Source organism: Mus musculus, chromosome 7 (assembly GCF_000001635.26).
Source record: "Mus musculus strain C57BL/6J chromosome 7, GRCm38.p6 C57BL/6J".
NCBI lineage: Eukaryota > Metazoa > Chordata > Mammalia > Rodentia > Muridae > Mus > Mus musculus.
In genome coordinates this window covers 13,063,944-13,085,998 of record NC_000073.6, presented here as the reverse complement: position 1 = coordinate 13,085,998, position 22,055 = coordinate 13,063,944, and the positions used below count along the sequence as shown (strand labels likewise).

The following is a 22,055-nucleotide window of genomic DNA, read 5'->3' as shown; positions in this document are numbered from 1 at the left end:
GGTAACAGATTCCCTGGAAATGAACTTACAGTTGTAAGCCTCCAAGTGAGTGCTGGACTCTGTTCTGGGTTATCTGGAAGAGAAGCTGATGCTCTTAACCACTGAGCCATCTCTCATCTCTGTTATAAATTTAAAGATAAATACCTTGGAAGAGTTTAAGAGAACAACTGAACCTACAAAAGTGTTCAGATATATATGTTACTGTCTACTTGGTAAAGATTACAACTTTCAAATAGAGTTTTGAAAATATACAGTATGGACTGGAGAGATGTCGCAGTAGTTAAGAGCACTGGCTGTTCTTCCAGAGGCCCTGAGTTCAATTTCCAGCAACCACTTGGAGGCTAAAATCCATCTACAGTGGGATTTGATACCCTTGTCTGGTATGTCTGAAGTCAGCTACAGTGTACACATATACATAAATGAAAACAACAATTCTTTTTTTAAAAATCATACAGTGTAATCTGCTGAAGAAAAGCTCTTTATAACCTGCAATTTTGTCTTTGGGTCATTAATAAATTCTGCTTCTTGATGTAACAGCACTCAGCAGATTGTTTTTTCTTTGAGTCTACCTGCTTCAATACTTTCTATCATCTGAGGCTCTCAAGATTTCCTAGAATGGAGTACCCAGAGGTACCACATCTGAACCTGAAATACCAAGTTGTTGGACATTTCTCTAACCTTCTCTCCTCCTGAAGTGTCAGTCAGTATATTTCCCAACAAATATGAGTATGTAATTAGCTTTATACTTCAATCTGATCCATTTTTACTGAAGGTCTGACTGAGATGTTGTTTCCAAGCAACACTATCTTGGGGGTTTTCGTCATATCTGAGTTTTGTGTGGGAGTCTTAGGGAACTCATTGCTCCTCATGCTGTATATATTCAACTTCTGGGTCAAAGCTCGCTTTAACAGACAGATCGATCCCATTTTCATGCACCTGATGATAGTCAATATGTTGACAATCATATTTGCTATGATACCATATATCACATCATCCTTTGGAGTGCCTAGTTTTCTGCATGATGCTGGCTGTAAGGCCTTTGTGTATATCTATAGAGTCTCCCGGGCTATGTCCATCTCTAGCACTTCTATTCTAAGCACATTCCAGGCCATCACCATCACTCCCAGTAATTCTAAGTGGGCGTGGCTTAAGCCTAAACTCTCTAAGTGGACTTTTTGCACCTTCCTGTTTTCCTGGTTCATCAACATGGTCATATATGTGCACCTGATTGAGAATGTAATAGCAAAAACTAATTACACTGGTGTTAATTATGGATATTCTCATGTTTACTGTGAAAGTAGTCCAGTTGAGTACCCCAATCCAGGATTTTTCCTCGGCGTTATCATAACAAGAGACCTTGTCCTTCTGGTCATCATGATGTGGACCAGCCTCTCCATGGTGACCCTCCTCTACAGGCATCACAAGAGAGCCCAGCATCTCCGCAACCCAAGACTCTCCTCTCAGAAGTCTCCAGAACACAAAGCCACTCACACAATCCTGTTGCTTGTAAACTGCTTTGTGTTCTTTTATTTGTTGAACAACTTAATCACCCTTTATGATAGGTTTTATACACGTGGAAGAACAGGAAATCTGGGGGCAATTATCACAATTGTGGCATCATTTTACCCTACTCTCTGCCCATTTTTACTAATGAACAGTAATAAAATGTATTTCTTCCCTTCCTATATTCAAAGAGCCATTGGTGACTGATATGAAATCCAGATGTTCTCATCAACAAACCAGTCTCTCCTGTGATTTGTGTGATATGTTGAAAGTTGTGTGGCTCTTGAATCCTTGCTAGAGTCCTAATTAGAATTCTCACAAGTTGTACATTTTCAAGTTTTAGATTTTTAATGTTTTGGATCAATAAAAAGTACATCCACATCATTTCAACAATTTTCACAATTACTGTCTATTGAAATTATAATACTTTGGAGCTTGTAAAATAAAAACTGGCCTTGTTAACCTCCACATAAGTGTCATCATAAACACACAGAGACACATTCTGTACACCTGGCCATACACACATACATGCACATACAAAGATAAATAGATAGATAGTTAGATAGATAGAAAATTGATAGACAATAAATATTCCAAAGATTTTTCTTTATTTTGACACTTTGATCTTGAGGATATTTTGACACTTAGAAAAATCTTTAAGTTACTTGTAATTTGTTTTGTTTTGTATTGTTTTGTTTCGATTTTTGAGGCAAGGTCTCTGTAGGTAGCCCTGGCTTTTCTTGGAACTCACTATGTAGATCAGGCTAGCCTTGAACTCAACAGATATGACTGTCTCTGCATCCCTGAGGGCTGGAAAGGAAGGCATGCCCCACACCAGATTATTTTATAACATTTTTATTCTATTCTATAATGTTTTTCTTCTTTAAATTTGTAATTAGAAGACTCAAAATATTATTTATGACTTGGATAAATTTCATTCAAATGGTTATTTTCATTTCTTTATTATTTTGGTTTTGAGAAAGGGTCTTACTATATAGCCATGGCTGTCCTAGAACTCACTATATAGACTAGCCTGGAAATCACAAAATGCACCTGCCTCTGCCTCACAAGTGATGGGGGGAAGGTGTGTGCCCCATGCCCAACGCAAACTGTCCTCTTTTAAAGAACATGTTATAACATTCAACAAATAAATTTCTTCAAATTAAACATTGCTAATCTTAAATGAAAAGAAGCTATTATTTGTGAGTTATACCCACGCTGTAAAAAGGGTAAGGTGGAACTTGTGAAATAGCCCAGAAATTAAGAACACTCATTGGCTCTACCAGATGACCCACGTCAGGTTCCCAACACCCACATGGTGGCTTCAACAATCTGTAACTCTAGTTCCAGAGTATTCCACATCCTTTTCTGACTTCCAGGAGGAACAGTCACACAATGGCATGCAGACATATGTGCAAGCAGAACATCCACATATGCTAATGTTTGAATTTTAAAAAATATATTATAGAGGATCATAGGATTAGGGGTGAGGAGGACACAACATCTGCCCCAAGACAGGGGAGTAATTGAGACCAGTGGGATCCAGGCACCCAGGAACTCTGCCCGACCAGTGGCACAAGTTCCTCCCAATCTGGGCCTGTGCCCTGAACAGACTTTGGACACTAACTCCACAGCCAGTCCCACAACACCCAGAGGAAGCTCCACTCTCAGGGCTCTAACTCACCCAGCATCACAGGAGCTTGGCCACACCAGGGTCTCAGGGTCCCAGAGGCAGCATGACACCCAGGAGATCTGACACAACCAGGATCTCAGGATCACAGAGATAGCTGGATTCTGAGGAGTTCTGACACAATCAGGATCACAGGAAGGACAGACTCCAGTCAGATATACCAAGGGCAGGTAGCACTAGAGATAACCAGATGGAGAGAGGCAAGCATAAGAACATAAGCAACAGAAACCAAGGTTACCTGGCATCATTAGAACCCAATTCTCCCACCATAGCAAGTCCTGAATATACCATCACAAGGGAAAAGCAAGATTCGGATCTAAAATCACATCTAATGATGATAATAGAGGACTTTAAGAAGGACATAAATAACTCCCTTAAAGAAATACAGGAGAATACAGGTAAACAAGTAGAAGCCCTTAAACAGAAAACAAAAAATCCCTTAAAGAATTACAGGAAAACACAATCAAACAGGCAAAAAAAAATGAACAAAAGCATCCAAGATCTAAAAATTAAAATAGAAACAATAAAGAAATCACAAAGGGAGACAACACTGGAGGTAGAAAACCTAGGAAAGAGATCAGGAGTCAGAGATGCAAGCATCACAAACATAATTCAAGAGATAGAAGAGAGAATATTGGGTGCAGAAGATACCATAGAAAACATTAACGCAACAGTCAAAGAAAATGCAAAATGCAAAAAGCTCCTAATCCAAATCATCCAGGAAATCCAAGATACAATGAGAAGGAAAAAAAACCTAAGGACTATAGGTATAGATGAGAGTGACGATTCTCAACTTAAAGGGCCAGTAAATATCTTCAACAACATTATAGAAGAAAACTTCCCTAACCTAAAGAAAGAGATGCACATGAACATACAAGAAGCCTCCCATCACATAATAATCAAAACACCAAATGCGCTAAACAAAGAATATTAAAATCAGTAAGGGAAAAAGGTCAAGTAACATATAAAGGCAGACCTATCAGAATTACACCAGACTTCTCACCAGAGACTATGAAAGCCAGAAGATCCTGAACAGAGGTTATACAGACACTAAGAGAACACAAATGCCAGCCCAGGCTACTATACCCAGGCAAACACTCAATTACCATAGATGGAGAAAAAAGATACCCTACAACAAAACCAAATTTACACAATATCTTTCCATAAATTCAGCCCTAAAAAGGATAATAGATGGAAAACAACAACACACCCTAGGAGGGAAACTATACCCTAGAAAAAAAGCATGAAGTAATCTTTCAACAAACCCAAAAGAAGAAAGCTATACAAACATAATTCCTCAGCATTTTGCAGCATTGAGGAAATTCACCTCAGTGACAAAGACAAACACTGCCTCAGAGTAAAGCAAATGGTCCCAAGAAACAAGCTGGGGTAGGAATTATAATATTGAATTAAATCAACTTTCAAGCAAAAGTTATCAAAAAAGATAAGGAATGACATCTTCATACTCATCAATGGGAAAAAAATCTACCAAGGTGAACTCTCAATTCTTAATATCTACACTCTAAATGCAAGGGCAGCCACATTCACAAAAGAAACTTTACTAAAGCTCAAAGCATACATCGCACCCCAAACAATGATAATGGGAGACTTCAACATCCCACTCTCAGCAATGGACAGATCATGGAAACAGAAACTAAACATAGACATAGTGAAACTAACAGAAGTATGAACCAAATGGATCTAACAGATACTTATAGAACATTTCATCCTAAAGCAAAAGAATAAAGCTGCTTCTCAGCAACTCATAATACTTTCTCCAAAACTGATCATATCATCACAAACATATTCATCACAAAACAGGCCTCAACGGATACAAGAAGACTGAGATAATCCCATGCACCCTATCAGATCACCAAGGACTAAGTCTGGTCTTAAATACCAACAAAAGCAACAGAAAGCACACATACACATGGAAGCTGAACAATGCTCTACTCAATGATAACTTGGTCAAGGAAGAAATAAAGAAAAAAAATTAAAGACTTTATAGAATTTAATGAAAATGAAGCCGCAACAGAAACAAACGTTTGGGACGCGATGAAAGCAGTCCTAAGAAGAAAACTCATAGCTCTAAGTACCTCCAAAAATAAACTGAAGAGAGCTTACAATAGCAGCCTGACAACACACCTGAAAGCCCTAGAACAAAAAGAAGCAAATACACCCAAAAGGAGTAGATGGCAGGAAATAATCAAACTCAGGGCTGAAATCAACCAAATAGAAGCAAAAGGAACTATACAAAGAATCAACCAAATAGAAGCAAAAGGAACTATACAAAGAATCAACCAAACTAGAAGCTGGTTCTTTGAGAAAAATCAAAAAAATAGATAAATCCTTAGCCAGACTAACCAGAGGGCACAAAGACAGTATCCAAATTAATAAACTCAGAAATGCAAAGGGAGACATAATGGAATATATCTTAAAATAACTTTTCTGTTTATTGAATATTAACAGTTGAAAATATTGAAATCATGTTCTACAAACATCATGGAAATAATATTGATATTTTTTCGCACTGTGCTTGAAATTAGCATTTTTTAATGTTTAACTTCTAAGAGTTTTTGCTATTTTGAAATTTTTAAAATATACTTACAGATAAAATAATTTCTCTTCAAGAAACACTGATAATCTTTTCTAAGTAAACTTCTAGTTAGTCTGTGGGGTCGTTCTTTCTCTTTTGTGTGCAAGGCAACACCAGCATACTGGAACAATAAAATTCCTCCTGCTTTTGAATTGATCTCCTACTTCAAGTTATTTACTCAGGGGATCTCCAGTAAGTTAAGGCTTGCCAGAGTCTTACATTTGGTGTGTTGGCCATTCATTGCCCAGGAATTCTTTTTTTTTTTTTTTGAGACAGGGTTTCTCTGTGTAGCCCTGGCTGTCCTGGAACTCACTCTGTAGACCAGGCTGGCCTCGAACTCAGAAATTCACCTGCCTCTGCCTCCCAAGTGCTGGGATTAAAGGCGTGCGCCACCACGCCCGGCTATTGCCCAGGAATTCAACTCCCTGTAGGAACACACCAGAGCAGTGAATCGGAGGTCTCCAACAGGTACCTCAGTTCTTGTTTTTCTTGCTATTTGTCAAAGTCTGAGTCTGTAAGTCTGTTGGAACTTTCAGTTTGCTTGAAAGTGTGGGGTCAAGACCCCAGGGTTGGGGGCCCTGAAGGACGCTTCAGTCCCCCCTGAAGGGAGCTGTGAAGGCTCCACTCCTTCTGGAAATGCTAAGACAGTAACAGCAGGGGCAACTGGTTTGTTTCAGTGCAGCTGGAGCCAGCCAAGCAACTCTATTCTGCGTCTATGGATGGGACGAACTTTCTGTAACTGGGCCCATGAAAGGGGCAAATTGTGTGTTGATTGTCTTTCTCTGTGTTCTTGGACCTAGGCACCCATCCATTGCAGGGTCTAGCTGTCTGTGTGTTGATTGTTTTTCTCTATGTTTGTTGGTATCTCGTCATGTGTTCTTGGACTAAGACTGGCAACATTTTTTTTTTTTTGGACATTGAACAAACTGAAAGACAAGTTAGTTACTCTCTGCTTCTCCAAATGACCCCCTTCAGAGTAGGGTGGCCACCTGTAAGGACCTTCAACTTGCAGGTGATCAAAGCAGTAGAGGAGAGCCTTTAGGCCAGGATCCCTCAGGCATCTGGAACAAGTGCCCTATATAGTTACCTGGAAGACAATAGTGGAGGACTCTCCTTCTCCCTCATAGATAAAAGCCTTTTTTTCTAAGACCCAACCAACAGGTTCTGGCCTTCAGGAAGAAGGAAGCACGAGAGGAAGAATCCAGACCTAAGGAGAAGTTGATCCTCCAAGACCCTTCAACAACGAATCTGTTGCTCCAAGACCCTTCTCAGTCATATCTCCCTACCCTTCCCCCCATGGCCCACCCAGCACCAGTACAGATTCTGGGATTCCCAGCCCACATGGAACCGGGGCCATTGTACCCCACCTTTACTGGAGGGAGGAGCAGGAGGAGACTTGAGAGCCACTACCCCTGATACCTCAGTGGCTCTCTCACTAAGGGCAAATGGGGCTCTGGAAAAAGGCAATCAGGATATGCAATATTGGCCCTCTCTTTGGCCAACTTGTACAACTGGGAGGCCCAGCCCCCACCCCCTTTTCCAAGGGGCCAATTAATCTCTTTGAAACTGTATTAATTATAATGCAGGAAGTCAGAAAGACTGCCCCCTCAGACATGGGGGCACCATCAATTAACCAGGCTGTCCTGGATAGCAGGCTTTCCCTGACTAGCCCTGACTGGGACTTTAATATGGCAAAAGGTAAGGGGCACCTGAAGGTTCACCACCAGACTCCATTGGCAGGTCTCTAGGGGGCTGCATGACGACCCACAAATTTGACCAAGGTACGTGAGTTTAAGCAGGGACCAGATTAGTTACTCACAGTGTTTCTAGTGCGGCCCATGGAGGCATTCCACCATAATACACCCTATAACCCCAGCAGCAAGGAGCATAAAACTATTGTGACAATGGCTTTTATAGACCAGACTAGTAGAGATACCAGGTAAGATCTTCACAAGCTAGAAAGACAGAATAAAGTGTTGAGGGATTTAGTGCAGGTTGTTGAGAAAGTCTACCATTACAAGGAGACATAGGAGGAGAAGGAGCAGAGAAAGGGAAAGAAAGAAAAGTAACAGGAAAGGAATCTACAGAGAGTCCTGGCTACAATAGTTAGGGGATGCAGAGAAGAGAGACAGAAAAGGGCAAGAGTGCATACTGCAAGGAGAGAGGCCACTGGACTCTAACAAATGAGTTCCCTAACAAATGGAAGCCAGGAACAGGAAAGCTCACGCTTTGGGAAAAGTGCCCCCAAACATCAAAGGTCTTAGCCCTGCGTGAAGACAGTAATTAGTGGAGACAGGGTTCATACCCCCTCCCCAAACCCAGGGTAACTCTGGGAGTGGAGGGAAAACTTACTCATTTCTTGGTGGGCACAGGGGCTCAACACTTGGTCCTCCAAACTGATGGCCCCATTTCCAAGAAAAGATGTTGGGTCCAAGGAGTCATTGACACCAAAATGTATTCATGAACTACCCGAAGAACAGTGGACCTAGGGGATGGCATGGGTATCCAATTCATTTAGGGTCACCCCAGACTGTCCCTCCCCTCTGTTGGGCTGAGACATACTCTCCAAAACGGGGGCCCAGATACACTTCCTGCCTGATGGGCTGCAACTAACAGGCCCAAAAGGAAAGAACTCTCCAACTGATCCCTACATCAAGTTGAGGCTACCTGGTTTACAGATGGTAGCAGTTTTCTCCATGAAGGTCAGAGACAAGCAGGTGCTGCTGTGGTGGATGGCAGAAATGTCATCTGGGCAGAACCTCTACCCCACTCTACTCCTAACCCCCCCCCCCCCCGCACCATAACCCACCACACCACACCCTGCACCTCTACCCCCTGGCACATCAACGCAGAAAGTGGAGATAATTGCCCTCACCAAGGACTTGGAACTTGAAGCTAGCAAGAAAATTAACATCCACATGGATAACATCTACAGCTCATGTCCACAGGGCTATATGCCAAGACTGCTCACATCAGAGGAAACAAGAAAACAAACAAGAAATCTTGAATCTCTTGGATGTCCTAATGAAGCTGGCAACTGTGAGTATCATTCACTGCCTAGGACATCAGAAGGGAAGAGACTATAGTGACTAAGTGGCCCCGGGCAATATCCAGGCAGATCAAGTGACTATGCAAGAGCCAATCCTGGTTATGGGCCTGCAAGAAACATCTGCTGGGAAATGGGAGTGGACTAAGGGATGGCTTCACTTAAAATATATGGAAGAAAAAAGGACTCAGATTGCTAGCCAACCTACCAACTACTACCTAGAGAAGGAAGGACAATGGCACGCAAAAGAAAGAAAACTATACTTCCCAGAAATCAAGCAAAAGACTTACTAGGCCAAATGCACAGATGGACTCATTTAGGGGATAAAAAGCTCATACAAGCAGTTAAGGGACATAAAGTATATATAACAGACCTTAGGTCCTGGGCCAAAGAGGTGGTAGAACAGTGTAAGGTATGCCAGCAAGTGAATGCTTATGCAGCCAAGAGTAAACAGGGCAAAAGACCTAGGGGAGAAGGGCCTGGAGTATATTGGTAGGTCGATTTTACAGAAGTTAAGCCAGGAAAATGTGGTTACAAACACCTTCTAGTGTTTGTAGATACTGTCTCTGGATGGGTTGAGGCTTTCCCCACTGAACAGGAAACAGCTACCATGGTAGTTAAGATGATATTAGAAGAAATTTTCCAGAGGTTCAGAATGCCCAAGGTAATTGGATCAGACAATGTCCTGCTTTTGTCTCTTAAGGTAAGTCATGGATTGGCAGAAACCTTGGGGACTAATTGGAAGCTTCATTGTGTGTACCGTCCCCAGAGCTCAGGGCTGGTAGAAAGAATAAGTAGAACCTTAAAAGAGACCTTGACTAAATTGACCTTGGAGACTGGCTCAGATTGGTTGGTGCTCCTCTCCTTGGCCCTGTTCTGAGCCCAGAACACCTCCTATCATTTTAACCTGACCCCTTTTGAGATCCTGTATGGGACTCAAACTCTCTTGATCCCCCCAGAGTGATTTTTCAGGCTGACAATGATCTTATGGCTCGATTGCAAGCTTTCCAGATCAGACACCAGCATTTGTGACCTAAATTTAGTGCCCTGTATAACACAGGTACCCCAGAGGTTTCACACAAGTACCAATTTGGAGATTGGGTATATGTTAAGAGGCATTGTGATGAAAACTTGGAAGCAAAGTGAATAGGGCTGTTCCTGGTGTTGTTGACCACCCTGACATCCATTAAACTGGATGGAGTAACTGCTTGGGTTCACATCAGACCAGTACCTGTGCCTGACACCAACTAGATGGCAGCCAGACACCCAAGTAACCGCCTTCTGCAAAGCCAGAGAAACCACAAGATGGCTATGGTGTACCTTCTGGTGCTGAGTCTTGGCAGCCCTCACAACCCTACGAGGGTGACTTGGCAGGTGCTCTTAGCCACTGGGGATGTGGCTTGGTCCACTACCCACATTGTATCTGGTGGCTGGAACCTGTCTTTGGTTTCTGTGATTTAGGAGTGGGCTTTGACTTCTGGGGTGTCCCTGCCCTGCAGACACAGGGGGAGGGAATGTCTGAATGTGGGGGAGAAGGGACTTGTAAATCTAAACCATGTCTCAGAAGTGGTCTTGGAGGGTGGGGATTAGGGTGTGGACACCCAAAATTGAGAAGTGTCTTGAGAGAAACCCCCATATATGTGTGCCCCTGAGATGGGAGAAGGCAGCATCAGGCTCATCAGTGTTAGAAGGCCAACCACTTTTTCTATGCTACCTGCGAGTGTGAAACATCGGGAAACACATTCAGGGCATAGTTAAAGATTCTATGGCCAAGGTGAGAGAAGGATTAGCCAAGCAGGAGAGAGAGGGAGAAAACAGAGTCAGGGCTGGTTTGAGTTTTGGTTTAACTCTTACACTTGGTTAACCACCCTCATATTTGACTTGTTAGGAGCCCTAATTGTTCTCCTGATATTGTTGATTTTGGCCCCTACATTTTGAACTGCTTGGTTGCTTTTCTTAAGGAATGCATAGGTACAGTACAGCTAATGATCTTAAAGCAGAAATGTAGAGAACTGGATACATAAGACCAGGAGTATGAGCTATCAGAATACCAGCAATAGCTTCAGGATTGAAGCATGCACAACGAAAAGGAGCAATGAAAAGAACAGCTCAGGAAGTTTGGAAAATTCCACCAAACCCCTCCCCTCCTAGAAGAGAAAGGTCATAGTGAACATGGGCACTGGCTGGCCAGTCCCAGGTGCACCTTTTAAATAACGCTTGCTTTAGTGGGGCAGTCATGGATTTCATCTTTCTCCTCAACATTTTCAGATGTAACAGTGTAATCAAAGACGTTTAACTCTCTAAACACTCTATTCCCTTATATCTCTAAAACTTTGGCTAAAAGATAAACTTTACCCCACAAATATATATATATATATATATATATATATAGTGAGACAATGTACAAAGATATATAATGCATTCTAATTACTCTCTCACTGTGTCAGGTAGTATCATGTAAGGGCTTTTGAATCTGTTTCTTAATAATTCATTTTTAATTTTCTATGCTCTTTTACTATGCTTAACTCCCAAAGAATATTTCTTAAAAGATTAAACTGCTACATATACATAGGGGGTGTAAGTTCAGTCTAGGCATGTTCTTTACTTAGTGGTTCACTCTCTTTGATCACACATGGGCCAACATAGGCTCCCTACACATAACACATAAGTAGCAGATGTGCAATTTGGTCTTAAAGAGCATCTCTTCAACATTTGGAATGGGACCTGTCTCTGACTAGGACTCTGTCGCCTGACTTTGAACCCCTTTCCCCTAGTTGGACTGCTTTGTCTGGCCTCAGTGGGAGAGGATACACTTAGTCGTAATGAGACTTGATGTGCCAGGATGAGTTAGTACAAGGGGGTGGGGAGAAATGAGGAGGATGGTGTGATGGAAAGGGGTGGGGAGTGAAGCACTCCCCCTTACTGAGGAGAAAGGGAAGGGGGGATGGGAGAAGGGGAACAGGAGGGTGAGAGGATGGAAGGATAGCACTGGGAGGACAGGCTCCAATCAGGATATAAAGTGAATAAATAATAAATAAGATTAAACTGAAAGCTAAAAGTCTACCTCAGTTTGTAGAGTGATTACCTGGCTCATGCAAAACTCCTCAAATTTATCACCAGCACCTTGTAAACCAGACATGGTGGTACACAACAGGAATCCCAGAAGTCAGGAGATGGACGTGGAAGGATCCATAGTCAAGCAATCTGGAGGACATGGCAAATTCTTGAGCAGTCTGGACTGCAGGAGACCTTGTCTCCATTAATAAATAGAAATAAAGTGAATAAATAAAAGCTGAGCAGGTGAGGTGAAGAGCTGGCTCAGTGGTTAAGAGCACCAGCTGCTCTTCCAGAAGACCTGGATATTTCCCACAGCACCCACATTTAGGCTCACAACTGCCTCTAACTCTAGCTCCAGAAGATCCTAGGCCTCTGGCCTCCAGGCACCTGAACTCTTGTGCACATATCCACACTCATACACATAACTATTCTTTACTTTTTGTTTTAATTAAACTGACAGTCACTGAGAAGTTTCCTGGCACTTGAACTCCAATTTTGTAGGACTGAGGATATAGCTCAATGGTAGAAAGCTTACCTGACATCCATGAGGCAATTCAATCCCCAGTACCACAAACAAAATTCTAATTTTATATTAGATGTTTTTTATTATCAGCATAATTACTACATGACTGTTGAAAATGCAGCATCTTTGCTTTCAACCTGGTGCAACAGATGTTACATCTACCTGGGTCTGTGATCTCAACATGCAGGAAGCAACAGCAAGAGGATTGTCACAGGTCTGAGGGAAGGTTGGACCAAACAGTGAGTCCCAACATAGCCGAGGCTATATGAGAATTTGCTTTCTTTAAAAAAAAAATTAAAATTTGAATCAGACAATAACCTAGTTATTATTATACTATATATATTATATATTTATATTATGTATATATTGTATTGTCTTGTGCATTATTTTTGGCACTGTACCACAGAGCTAACTCCCAGGTTCCCACAGTCTTACCTCCAAATGCATACGGTGGCTATGCAAAGACACCATCTATGTTCAGTTTGAAGACTTTTTTTTTTTTTTTTTTTTTTGGTTTTTCGAGACAGGGTTTGTGTAGCCCTGGCTGTCCTGGAACTCATTTTGTAGACCAGGCTGGCCTCAAACTCAGAAATCCGGCTGCCTCTGCCTCCTGAGTGCTGGGATTAAAGGCATGTGCCACCATGCCTGGCAACTTTAATAAGAACAAGGAAGTCCCCATTGTTATGGAATCCTAAAATGGGGAGTTTTTTTCTTCCAGACTTCCCTGAACTAAGGGCCTTCTCACCAGATCACATGCCCTGACTGATCAGGGTGTGCTAGCTATTTCTACAAACAGACTGAGAACCCCAGATCCTGTTCCGTTCTCAGGACTAAGGGAGCATTCTCTATACAGTGAGGGCACAGGACAGAGGCTTCCATGGAACCTTGTGGAAAGGAAGCATTGAGCTCCTCCCTTCCAACTCCCACATGTCACTCTAGTGCCTTCAGTCCCAAGGGACAGCACGCAAGCAAGTACAGAGTATGAAGAATGTGTAAGGGCTGGAGAGATGGCTCAGTGGTTAAGAGCACTGGCTGCTCTTCCAGAAGTCCTGAGTTCAACTCCCAGAAATTACATGGTGACTCACAACCATAGGATCTGATGCCCTCTTCTGGCGTGTCTGAAGATAGCGATGGTGTACTCATATAGATAAATTTACTCTTTAAAAAATAAAAGAAACGTGTATAAACATCCAAAGATCAGGGAGGACACTCACCACAGACTCTGCTTTCTGACACATCGTTGGTTCAAGAAGTCAACAAAGAGCCTGCTGTAATATCTACTCCCAAGCAATGTTTAGCTTGGTTCCCAGAACCCACATGGTGGCAGGAAAGAACTGACTTCCATATGTTGTCCTCTGACCTCCACCTGCACACCATGTCACACCCACACTCACATATCCACACACAAACATACTAGTTTTCATTATACTATGAAAACTACTTTTCCAGTTTTTTTGAGGCAGGGTCTTACCATGTAACTTTGGCTGATCTGAAACTCTGTGTGGACCAACCTGGCTTCTAAATCACAGAGATCTGGAAGTCTGCCTCTGCCTCTTGAGGGCTGGAATTAAAATCATGTGTCACCATATTTGGCTAGTAAACAATAAATTCTATTTTATTTATTTATTTATTCATTTATTTTTGATTTTTCAACACAGGGTTTCTCTGTGTAGTTCTGACTGTCCTATAATCACTCTGTAAACTAAGCTGGCCTCAAATTTAGAGATCTGTCTGCCTCTGCCTCCTGAGTGATGGGATTAAAGGGTATGCTACCACAGCCTGATGTGATGACCCATCCAGCAGGTCCAGTTATTCGAGGGTCTCGAGGGGACCTTCTCCTAAGAACCAAATTGGGGGGTAGAGAGAGACGAGAACCTTGTGTAAAGAACGACACGGAAACATTCTGAGTAACATCAAGGTTCCAATGTATTAGCCTGGCCCAAGGTTTAAATGCACAAGCAAAAGGGGAAGTGCCTTTCAGTAGGAGGAATGGGGCAGAGGAAATGCACCTCAGCAGGAGGGATGGGGCAGCGGAAAAAGAGGAAGTACTTCTCAGCAGAAGGGATGGGGCAACAGAAATTTTTCTTTTGGCGACTACACGGGGAAGCAGGAACTTGGCAGTATCAGGGTTCATCTAGAGGTAAGGACATCTGGCGCTTACTTAGGGCTGGAACAATCTGTGGTTGTTCTCGGAGCGGTGCGACAGAAGGAAAATAGAGGAGTGGAGGGAGAGGGAGGGGAAAAAAGAGAGACTGTTATAAGTTAGGAGCTATGTTATCTATCCTGAATACCAAAAGAACAGAAAGATCCCTGTTGATACCAAGCTGGAGCAGAAGGCTACTCTTTCTTCACTAGGATGACAGATCCTGAGACTTATGAAAGGGTTTGCATTCGGAATGACAGCCCTTCATATTCACCTGTTAGGATCAGGCAGATACATGCAAATTACTCTAAGATAATCCATTCCTCAAGCTTCAACCCCACCATCCTCTTCCTGCCCTCAGGTCTCCTCCTGTCTAGCCACCTCTCAAAAACCTATTGGTACCAGCTGCAGGCAGAGCTGGCTACAGTCTAAGGCTAAGAGGAGAAACCGTGGATCTGAGCAGTACTCACAAGCTGGAGTTTATGGATCTTCACCTGCACCATTGCCCGTGGGCTTGAACCCAGGAAGCCTCACAGGTTCACCTCCACAGCTGTGCACACAGGCAACAGATCTAGATCAAGCGTGTACAGCAGCAGCCTAAGGCCACTGAAATGGGAAATGGAGCCCAGAGTAAAACCCCCAAGTGGCTGCTACTGTGTCACCTGCAGAGACAGTGACATTGTCTGTAAGGGGAGTCTAGGGCACTTCTAGAAGAGAAAGCACTCAGGCACCAAGTGGAGGGCCAAATAGTAGATAGTAGTGATTAATTAAAATGCCTCGTGAACAGTTAGAAAAAAAAATACTTCTGTGCTCCCTGGAACTAGACACCAGACTGAGAGGTGATAATGTGCTAGGTGGGTTAGGGGTGTTCTGTAATAGTATCCTCAAAGTGGGCTCACAGTCTCCTACAATGGAACTGTCTCTCAGTAAGTTCCTGGTCACCCATAGGCTGTCTCAGAGGAAAGTATCATGAGCTGCCAGCAGAAAGAGGTGCAGCCTGCATTTGCACCCATACACCTCCCTGCAAAGGCCACTTCACAGAGCACAGCTGGGCTTTTAAACACTGTAGGCCCTTCCACCAGGAGTAAGACACAGCCTAGACCACCTGCATTCACCCTTACTCTCCCCTTGGACTCCTTCCCAGTTGCTTATTTGCATTGAAGACTGATACATCTCTTTGAATTTGAAGCATCTAATCTGGAAATGTCTGCTCAGAGAAGCTGTGGACCTTGTAAAGAGGTTCCCCACACCCATTCCCCAAACTTACATTCAACAATCCTGTAGTTTTAAGTTTCCTTGGAAGATGAAAACAACTGTGTCTTGACCCCCCTCCCAGGATAGGCACCAATGACATCCCCAAAATACAATTTCACCCAAGTCCAGTTTGGGCTTTCTTACACAGTACAGGCAAAGGGTTACTTATAAGACTGTGGTGCCCACTTCAGGTTGGAAAACCTACTAAACCCTTCAATCCCTGATCTTGAAAACTCACCAGTCCCTGAGCCTGAAAACTCACCAGTCTCTGAGGTCAACATCCCATCAATCCCCAGGCTTGACTTGAAATGTCACAAATCCCCACCCTGGAAATCTGCCCGCCTCCCTCTCGGGTCTCTGCTGCTTCTCAGCCAAGCACGGGCAGCTACTCTCTTGGGTCTTTCCCCAAAAGTCTCTTGTGTGATGTGACTTTGTGGTATTCCTTTGCTCCTAACTGCCAGGATGCCTTTCCCCTCAGAGCTGTAACAGTTGCAGTAGGAAAAACGTGTCCCCCTCCAGCCCCACTCCCAGCAAAGCTGTAACACTTGTGGTGGGGAAACCTTCCCCCCTCAGAGCTGCAACACTGACACATGGAAGACCCCAAACAGTTATATCACCACCAAGTCCTTCCCCATAATGTAAACAACCTCATGGAAGCTGCATCGTGGAGTCCTTTCATCTTGCAATGGCTAACATTACATTTAAAGTTTAGAATTACAGTATTACAGTGCTTGAGAGAACAAAAGTCAGATAATGTCTCTTTTGAGGCCTACTCCTTTCAACATAACTAGCCATTTTGTATCCAGACTCCACGTTGCTCACAAGGTGAAATTAAGCTCATAGTTATTACTTTAACCGATACTGAAGAATGTTACTAAGAAGCTGAAAAGTTATGGTTGAATCACTTGTACCCTGTTATCTCAATGTTCTGAAATTGCCCTGTTCACCACCTGTCAATCACCCCTCTTACCTCACTCAAGACCAACCAGCTTAAAGGTTAGCTGATGATACTTTGTCTAGTTAGCCAAAAATATTGTACCACCTCATTGCTTGCCTTCAAACTTTTGAACATGTTTTTTTTTTTCCATATAAAAAAAACCTGCCCCAGCCAGGCGTGGTGGCGCACGCCTTTAATCCCAGCACTTGGGAGGCAGAGACAGGCGGATTTCTGAGTTCGAGGCCAGCCTGGTCTACAAAGTGAGTTCCAGGACAGCCAAGACTATACAGAGAAACCCTGTCTCGAAAAACCAAAAAAAAAAAAAAAAAAAAAAAAAAACCTGCCCTGAGGACAGACTAGTGCCACAATTAGATTTTTCCTTCTTGTGGTCCTGGATATCCAATATTATGGTGTGCTTTCAATAAACTATTCTTGTTCCACTGAGATTGGTATATGTATGATTTGAGTGGCAATTCCCAGACCCCAACAGTCTCTAACATATAAGCCCCTAGCTTGTAGACGCTGTACCTAGCAGCTCACTTTTCTTTCCCTGACATTGAAGACTATTCTTAAATTGACTAATCTTGCAAAATTTACAGTTCTAGCAAAATAATAGGTCATAATACTAACTGCTATCTCTGCTTTTGTAATCAAACTTGCTTACTCTGTTCAACAACTAGGCCAACTGCAGACATATATGACAAAATTAGACCCTGCCTACACATAGACAGAATACATGTAATCTTATGGGTTTTTACTTTATAAGCCTTGGACTGATATGATTAGTGCTGCATCTTGGGAGCACTCTCAGTTGCAATCCTGATGCTATGAGTATCTGGAACCAGTACTTAATAAAGCCTCTTGGGGGCTGGCCTGGTGCTGCCGTGTATTCAAATGCTAAATTCTGTACCCCAAGATCTGGCTGCCCCAAGACAAGTGAATTCCCACATACTCTAGCTTTTGTTGTGAAAACCTTGTTCCTCAATTTAAAATCACCGATTAAATAAAAATGGCTACAGCCTGCCCCCGACCTTCGGGACAGTCGATCAGGGTCTGGGGATCCTGTGGAGAGAATGGGGGACAAGAGACAGCGAAGAACGAAGAACGGACAGCAAGTCAAAAGGTCTGATCAACCTGACAAGTTTTTATTATTCCCACACAGGTTATATACTCATAGAAGCAGGATATGGGGTAATGGGGTGACATAGAATTGCTTTGTTTCTGGGGGAACGCACCTGTTCCCAAAAGCAGGATATTGGGTAGGTAAAAAGTTCAGCAGGAGGAACAGAACAGAATGGGTTGCTAGGTACCTGTCCACAAGATCTATAGCTATTTATTCTTAACTCTGCCGGTACTTTCCCACAGAGGCCAGGTGTTCTCAACTGGGATAGTATTTTCTCACAGAGGCCAAGACTTTGTGCCAGTAAGCACTTATGGCTGACAAGGCAGTAAAGCAGTTAATGTTCAAGCAATGTCGCTCCCAACAACAGCCAATTACTGAGGAGAATATCTGGGGTTTGCGTTACCAGGCTGGGGGTGCACGGGTAGGGACCATGAGGACAAAGAGAGAAGAAAGGAGGAAGAAAATGAAGGGAACATACATTACATATAGACCAGGAGCACTACACAAGAGACATGGACCCTGAGGACAAGCTGGTAGAGCAGAAATAACCTAGAAAGACTCAAACAGTAAGTATTTGGGGGACACATCTGGGAGTTAACAGTCTAGTGAATAGAAATATAGATTAGGGGTAATTGTCCAGTAATTGCACAAAGCCAATTAAATAAATCATAGTCTGAGTCTCATTCATTTGGAAGAGAACAGGGATAGAAATAACAAATAATTTACAGCCTCTCCTTATTAAAATTTATTTATGGTCATTGTGATGACTATTCTCAGTTGTCAACTTGACTATATCTGGAATGAACTAAAATCCAGAAATAGAGGGCACAGCTGTGATCCAGATCTTGAGACAGGAAGACAACATGCCTTTGATCCTAATCTTGAGGTTATAAAACACAGGCTTTGGTCTGGATCTTGAGACCAGATGACACGTGGTTTTGATACAGATCAACACATGCCTTTTCTCTGAATCCTGAGGCATGGTGGCCATGCTTATAAATATCTATAATGAAAAGTAATTAAAGAAAAGCTTAGGCGCAGGCATGATGGTATACACCTCTAATCCCAGCAGAAGGAGTTTTTAATCCCAGCACTCAGGAGACAGAGGCATATAGTATAAAGCAAGTTCTAGGATAGTCAAGCTTAAACAGTGAAGGATACCATGGAAAACAAAAAGCTGGTGAAGTTGTAATTGAATGAAGGGGCCATGTTCCAGCCCCAGCAAACAGCAGAACTTGGCATCTTTAGCCACATGGTTTTGGTTTTAGAAGGGTGTTGCTTTGCAGAGTAGTGGTGGCACACACCTTTAATCCCAGCACTTGGGAGGCAGAGGCAGGCGGATTTCTGAGTTTGAGGCCAGCCTGGTCTACAGAGTGAGTTCCAGGACAGCTATGGCTATAAAGAGAAACCTGTCTCGGAAAAAAGAAGAAGAAGAAGAAGGAGGAGGAGGAGGAGGAGGAGGAGGAGGAGGAGGAGGAGGAGGAGGAGGAGGAGGGGAGGGGGGAGGGGGAGGAGGAGGAAAAGGAGAAAAGAAGAAGAAGAAGAAGAAGAAGAAGAAGAAGAAGAAGAAGAAGAAGAAGAAGAAGAAGAAGAAGAAGAAGAAGAAGAAGAAGAAGAAGAAGAAAGAAGAAAGGTTGTAGTTTCTTTCCATGACTAAGGAAAGCCACACTTAGGCCTGACATATGACATGGGAGTCCCTGTATGGAGGCCCAGAGAGGCCATTGTATAAAGCTATGAAAGACCATTGTTTGAAGCTGTGAAAGAGAAGCCTGGATTGCCTTGGAGACCCCAAGAGGTTAGAGATGCCAGAATAGTGGATTACCTGTCAAGGAAAGCTGCTAACAGGAAGTGGAAACTATCCAAGAGAAAGAATTGTGTTGCAAGCAACAAAGCTGAATGGAGTTGGAGATTTAAAGAGATGCAGAGTTTGGAGTCTGCCCAACTGGTTTTTGGTCTTGCTTTGGTCCAATATTTCCTCACTGTGCTCTCTTCCCTGTGTTTTGGAATGGTACAATATACCCTATGCCATGATATGTGGAAATATATGATCTGCTCTTTGATTTTGATTTTATAGGGCATTACAGTCAAGAGATTGTATGAATCTCAAAAAAGACTTTGAACTTTGGACTTTTAAAAATTGTTGAGACTAGGGCTGGAGAGATGGCTCAGTGGTTAAGAGCACCAACTGTTCTTCCGAAGGTCCTGAGTTCAAATCCCAACAACCACATGGTGGCTCACAACCATCCGCAATGAGATCTGACGCCCTCTTCTGGTGCATCTGAAGACAGCTACAGTGTACTTAGATATAATAATAAATAAATCTTTTTTTAAAATTGTTGAGACTATATTAGACTGTGAGGACTTTTGAAGATGGACTAAATGAATTTTCCATTATATTATGACTACAAGCCTTTGGGGGCCAGGGAGTGGAATATGGTGGTTTGAATAGGTTTGACCCCCATGGATTCACGTATCTGAATGCTTATCCATAGGGAGTGGTACTATTAGAAGGTGTGCCCTTATTAGAGAAGGTGTAGTATTGTAAGAAGAAGTGTGTCACTGTAGAGGTGGAGTTTTGAAGTCTTAAATGCTTAAACTGCACCCAGTGTTGTTGGGAGCTATTAAGGCAACGCTATTGTCCTGATCTCTCAATTGGGCCTCCCCCCCCCCAGAAGAAAAAAGGAGGTCAAAAGCGGGCCACCGGACACACCGCTCCAAGAAAAACCACAGATTGTTCCAGCCCTAAGTCAGTGCCGGATGTCCTGACCTCAAGATGTACCCTGATACCGCCAAGTTCCTGCTTCCCCATGTAGTCACCAAAAGAAAAATTTCTGCTGCACCATCCCTCCTGCTGAGAAGTACTTCCTCTTCCCCCCACCCCACCCCCCCACCCCCCCACCCCGCTGCCCCATCCCTCCTGCTGAGGTGCATTTCCTCTGCCCCATTCCTCCTGCTGAAAGGCACTTCCCCTTTTGCTTGTGCATTTAAACCTCCCTCGGGCCTGGCTAATACATTGGGGCTTTGATGCAATTCAGAACGGTTGCATGTCATTATTCGCACAAGGCCCTCGTCTCTCTCTACCGCCCCCCCAATTTGGTTCGCAGGAGAAGGTCCCCTCGAGACCCTCGAATAACTGGACCTGCTGGACGGGTCACAGTGTGAAACACATCCAGCGTCCTCCAGGCTCCAAGATGTAAAACTCTTGGCTCCTCCAGCATCATGTCTGCCTGCATGCTGCCATATTTCCCACCATGATGATAATGAACAAAACCTCTGAAACTGTAAGCCAGACCCAATTAAATGTTTTCCTTTATAAGAGTTGCCTTGGTCACGGTACCTCTTCACAGCAATGGAAACCCCAACTAAGTCATGGTGAATCTCTGAGTGACCCCAGACCCATGACAATGTAACCTCCCATTCCTTTGTAGTCTAGAGCCTCCCATGATCATGTAAAGATGAGTGACAAACAGAAAGAGGTTAAAGATAGAATTCCAGAGAAAATCTTGTGACTCCCAACTATTTCCTTATTTTTGGAGATATCAGTGGCTCTGTTACTGGCAGGCAAGATGACTAAGCAGGTAAAGGCATTTGCTGGGAAGCTTGATGGCCTGAGCTCAATTCCTGGGACCCACATGGTAGAAGGAGAGAGCCAACTTCCACAAGCTGCCCTCTGATCTACACACAAACACACACACACACACACACACACACAATCAATCAATCAATCAATCAATGAGATAGCAAAATGGCTCATCAGGTAAAGCCACTTGTTATCAAACCTATTGACCTAAATTCAATCCCCCGGACCCACACTGTGGGACCATAAAACCCCAGGATTATGGAGGAAGTATTGAGAGCTTCAGCCCCAGACACCTTAAATAAGAACAGCAGGAGTTGGCTCTCTCCCCCCTCCCAATGTGACACCAAGAAGCCAGCTACCCCACCATCAACCCTAATAAGAATTTATTAGCCTGACAGTTATCAAGTGTCACCCCTTGTTTGACCTTATAAGGTACAGAGACAGAGAGACAGAGACAGAGAGACACTGACGGAGAGTGTAAAGCACCTGAGTATGCATAGATCCTGGACACCTCCCTGGGGGCATAAATACCCCCTTCCCTCAGTAAAATGAACCAGTTCTCCAAAGCTGTTCCCGGATGTGTGTTCTTTGCCCTTGCACGCA

The 22,055-nt window shown here is 43.3% G+C and overlaps 1 protein-coding gene across 1 annotated transcript; it reads left to right on the top strand.

Annotated features, from left to right (window-relative positions):
- Positions 1-783: 783 nt before the first annotated feature.
- Positions 784-1,710, top strand: Vmn1r85 (vomeronasal 1 receptor 85). Its single transcript, NM_145847.1, has one exon. It carries the CDS (start codon positions 784-786, stop codon positions 1,708-1,710), a length of 927 nt encoding a protein of 308 aa, NP_665846.1.
- Positions 1,711-22,055: the final 20,345 nt, after the last annotated feature.

Bases quoted from the DNA above. Each gene is read 5' to 3' on its own strand.
- Vmn1r85 (NM_145847.1), top strand. From the start codon at position 784: ATGTTGTTTCCAAGCAACACTATCTTGGGGGTTTTCGTCATATCTGAG.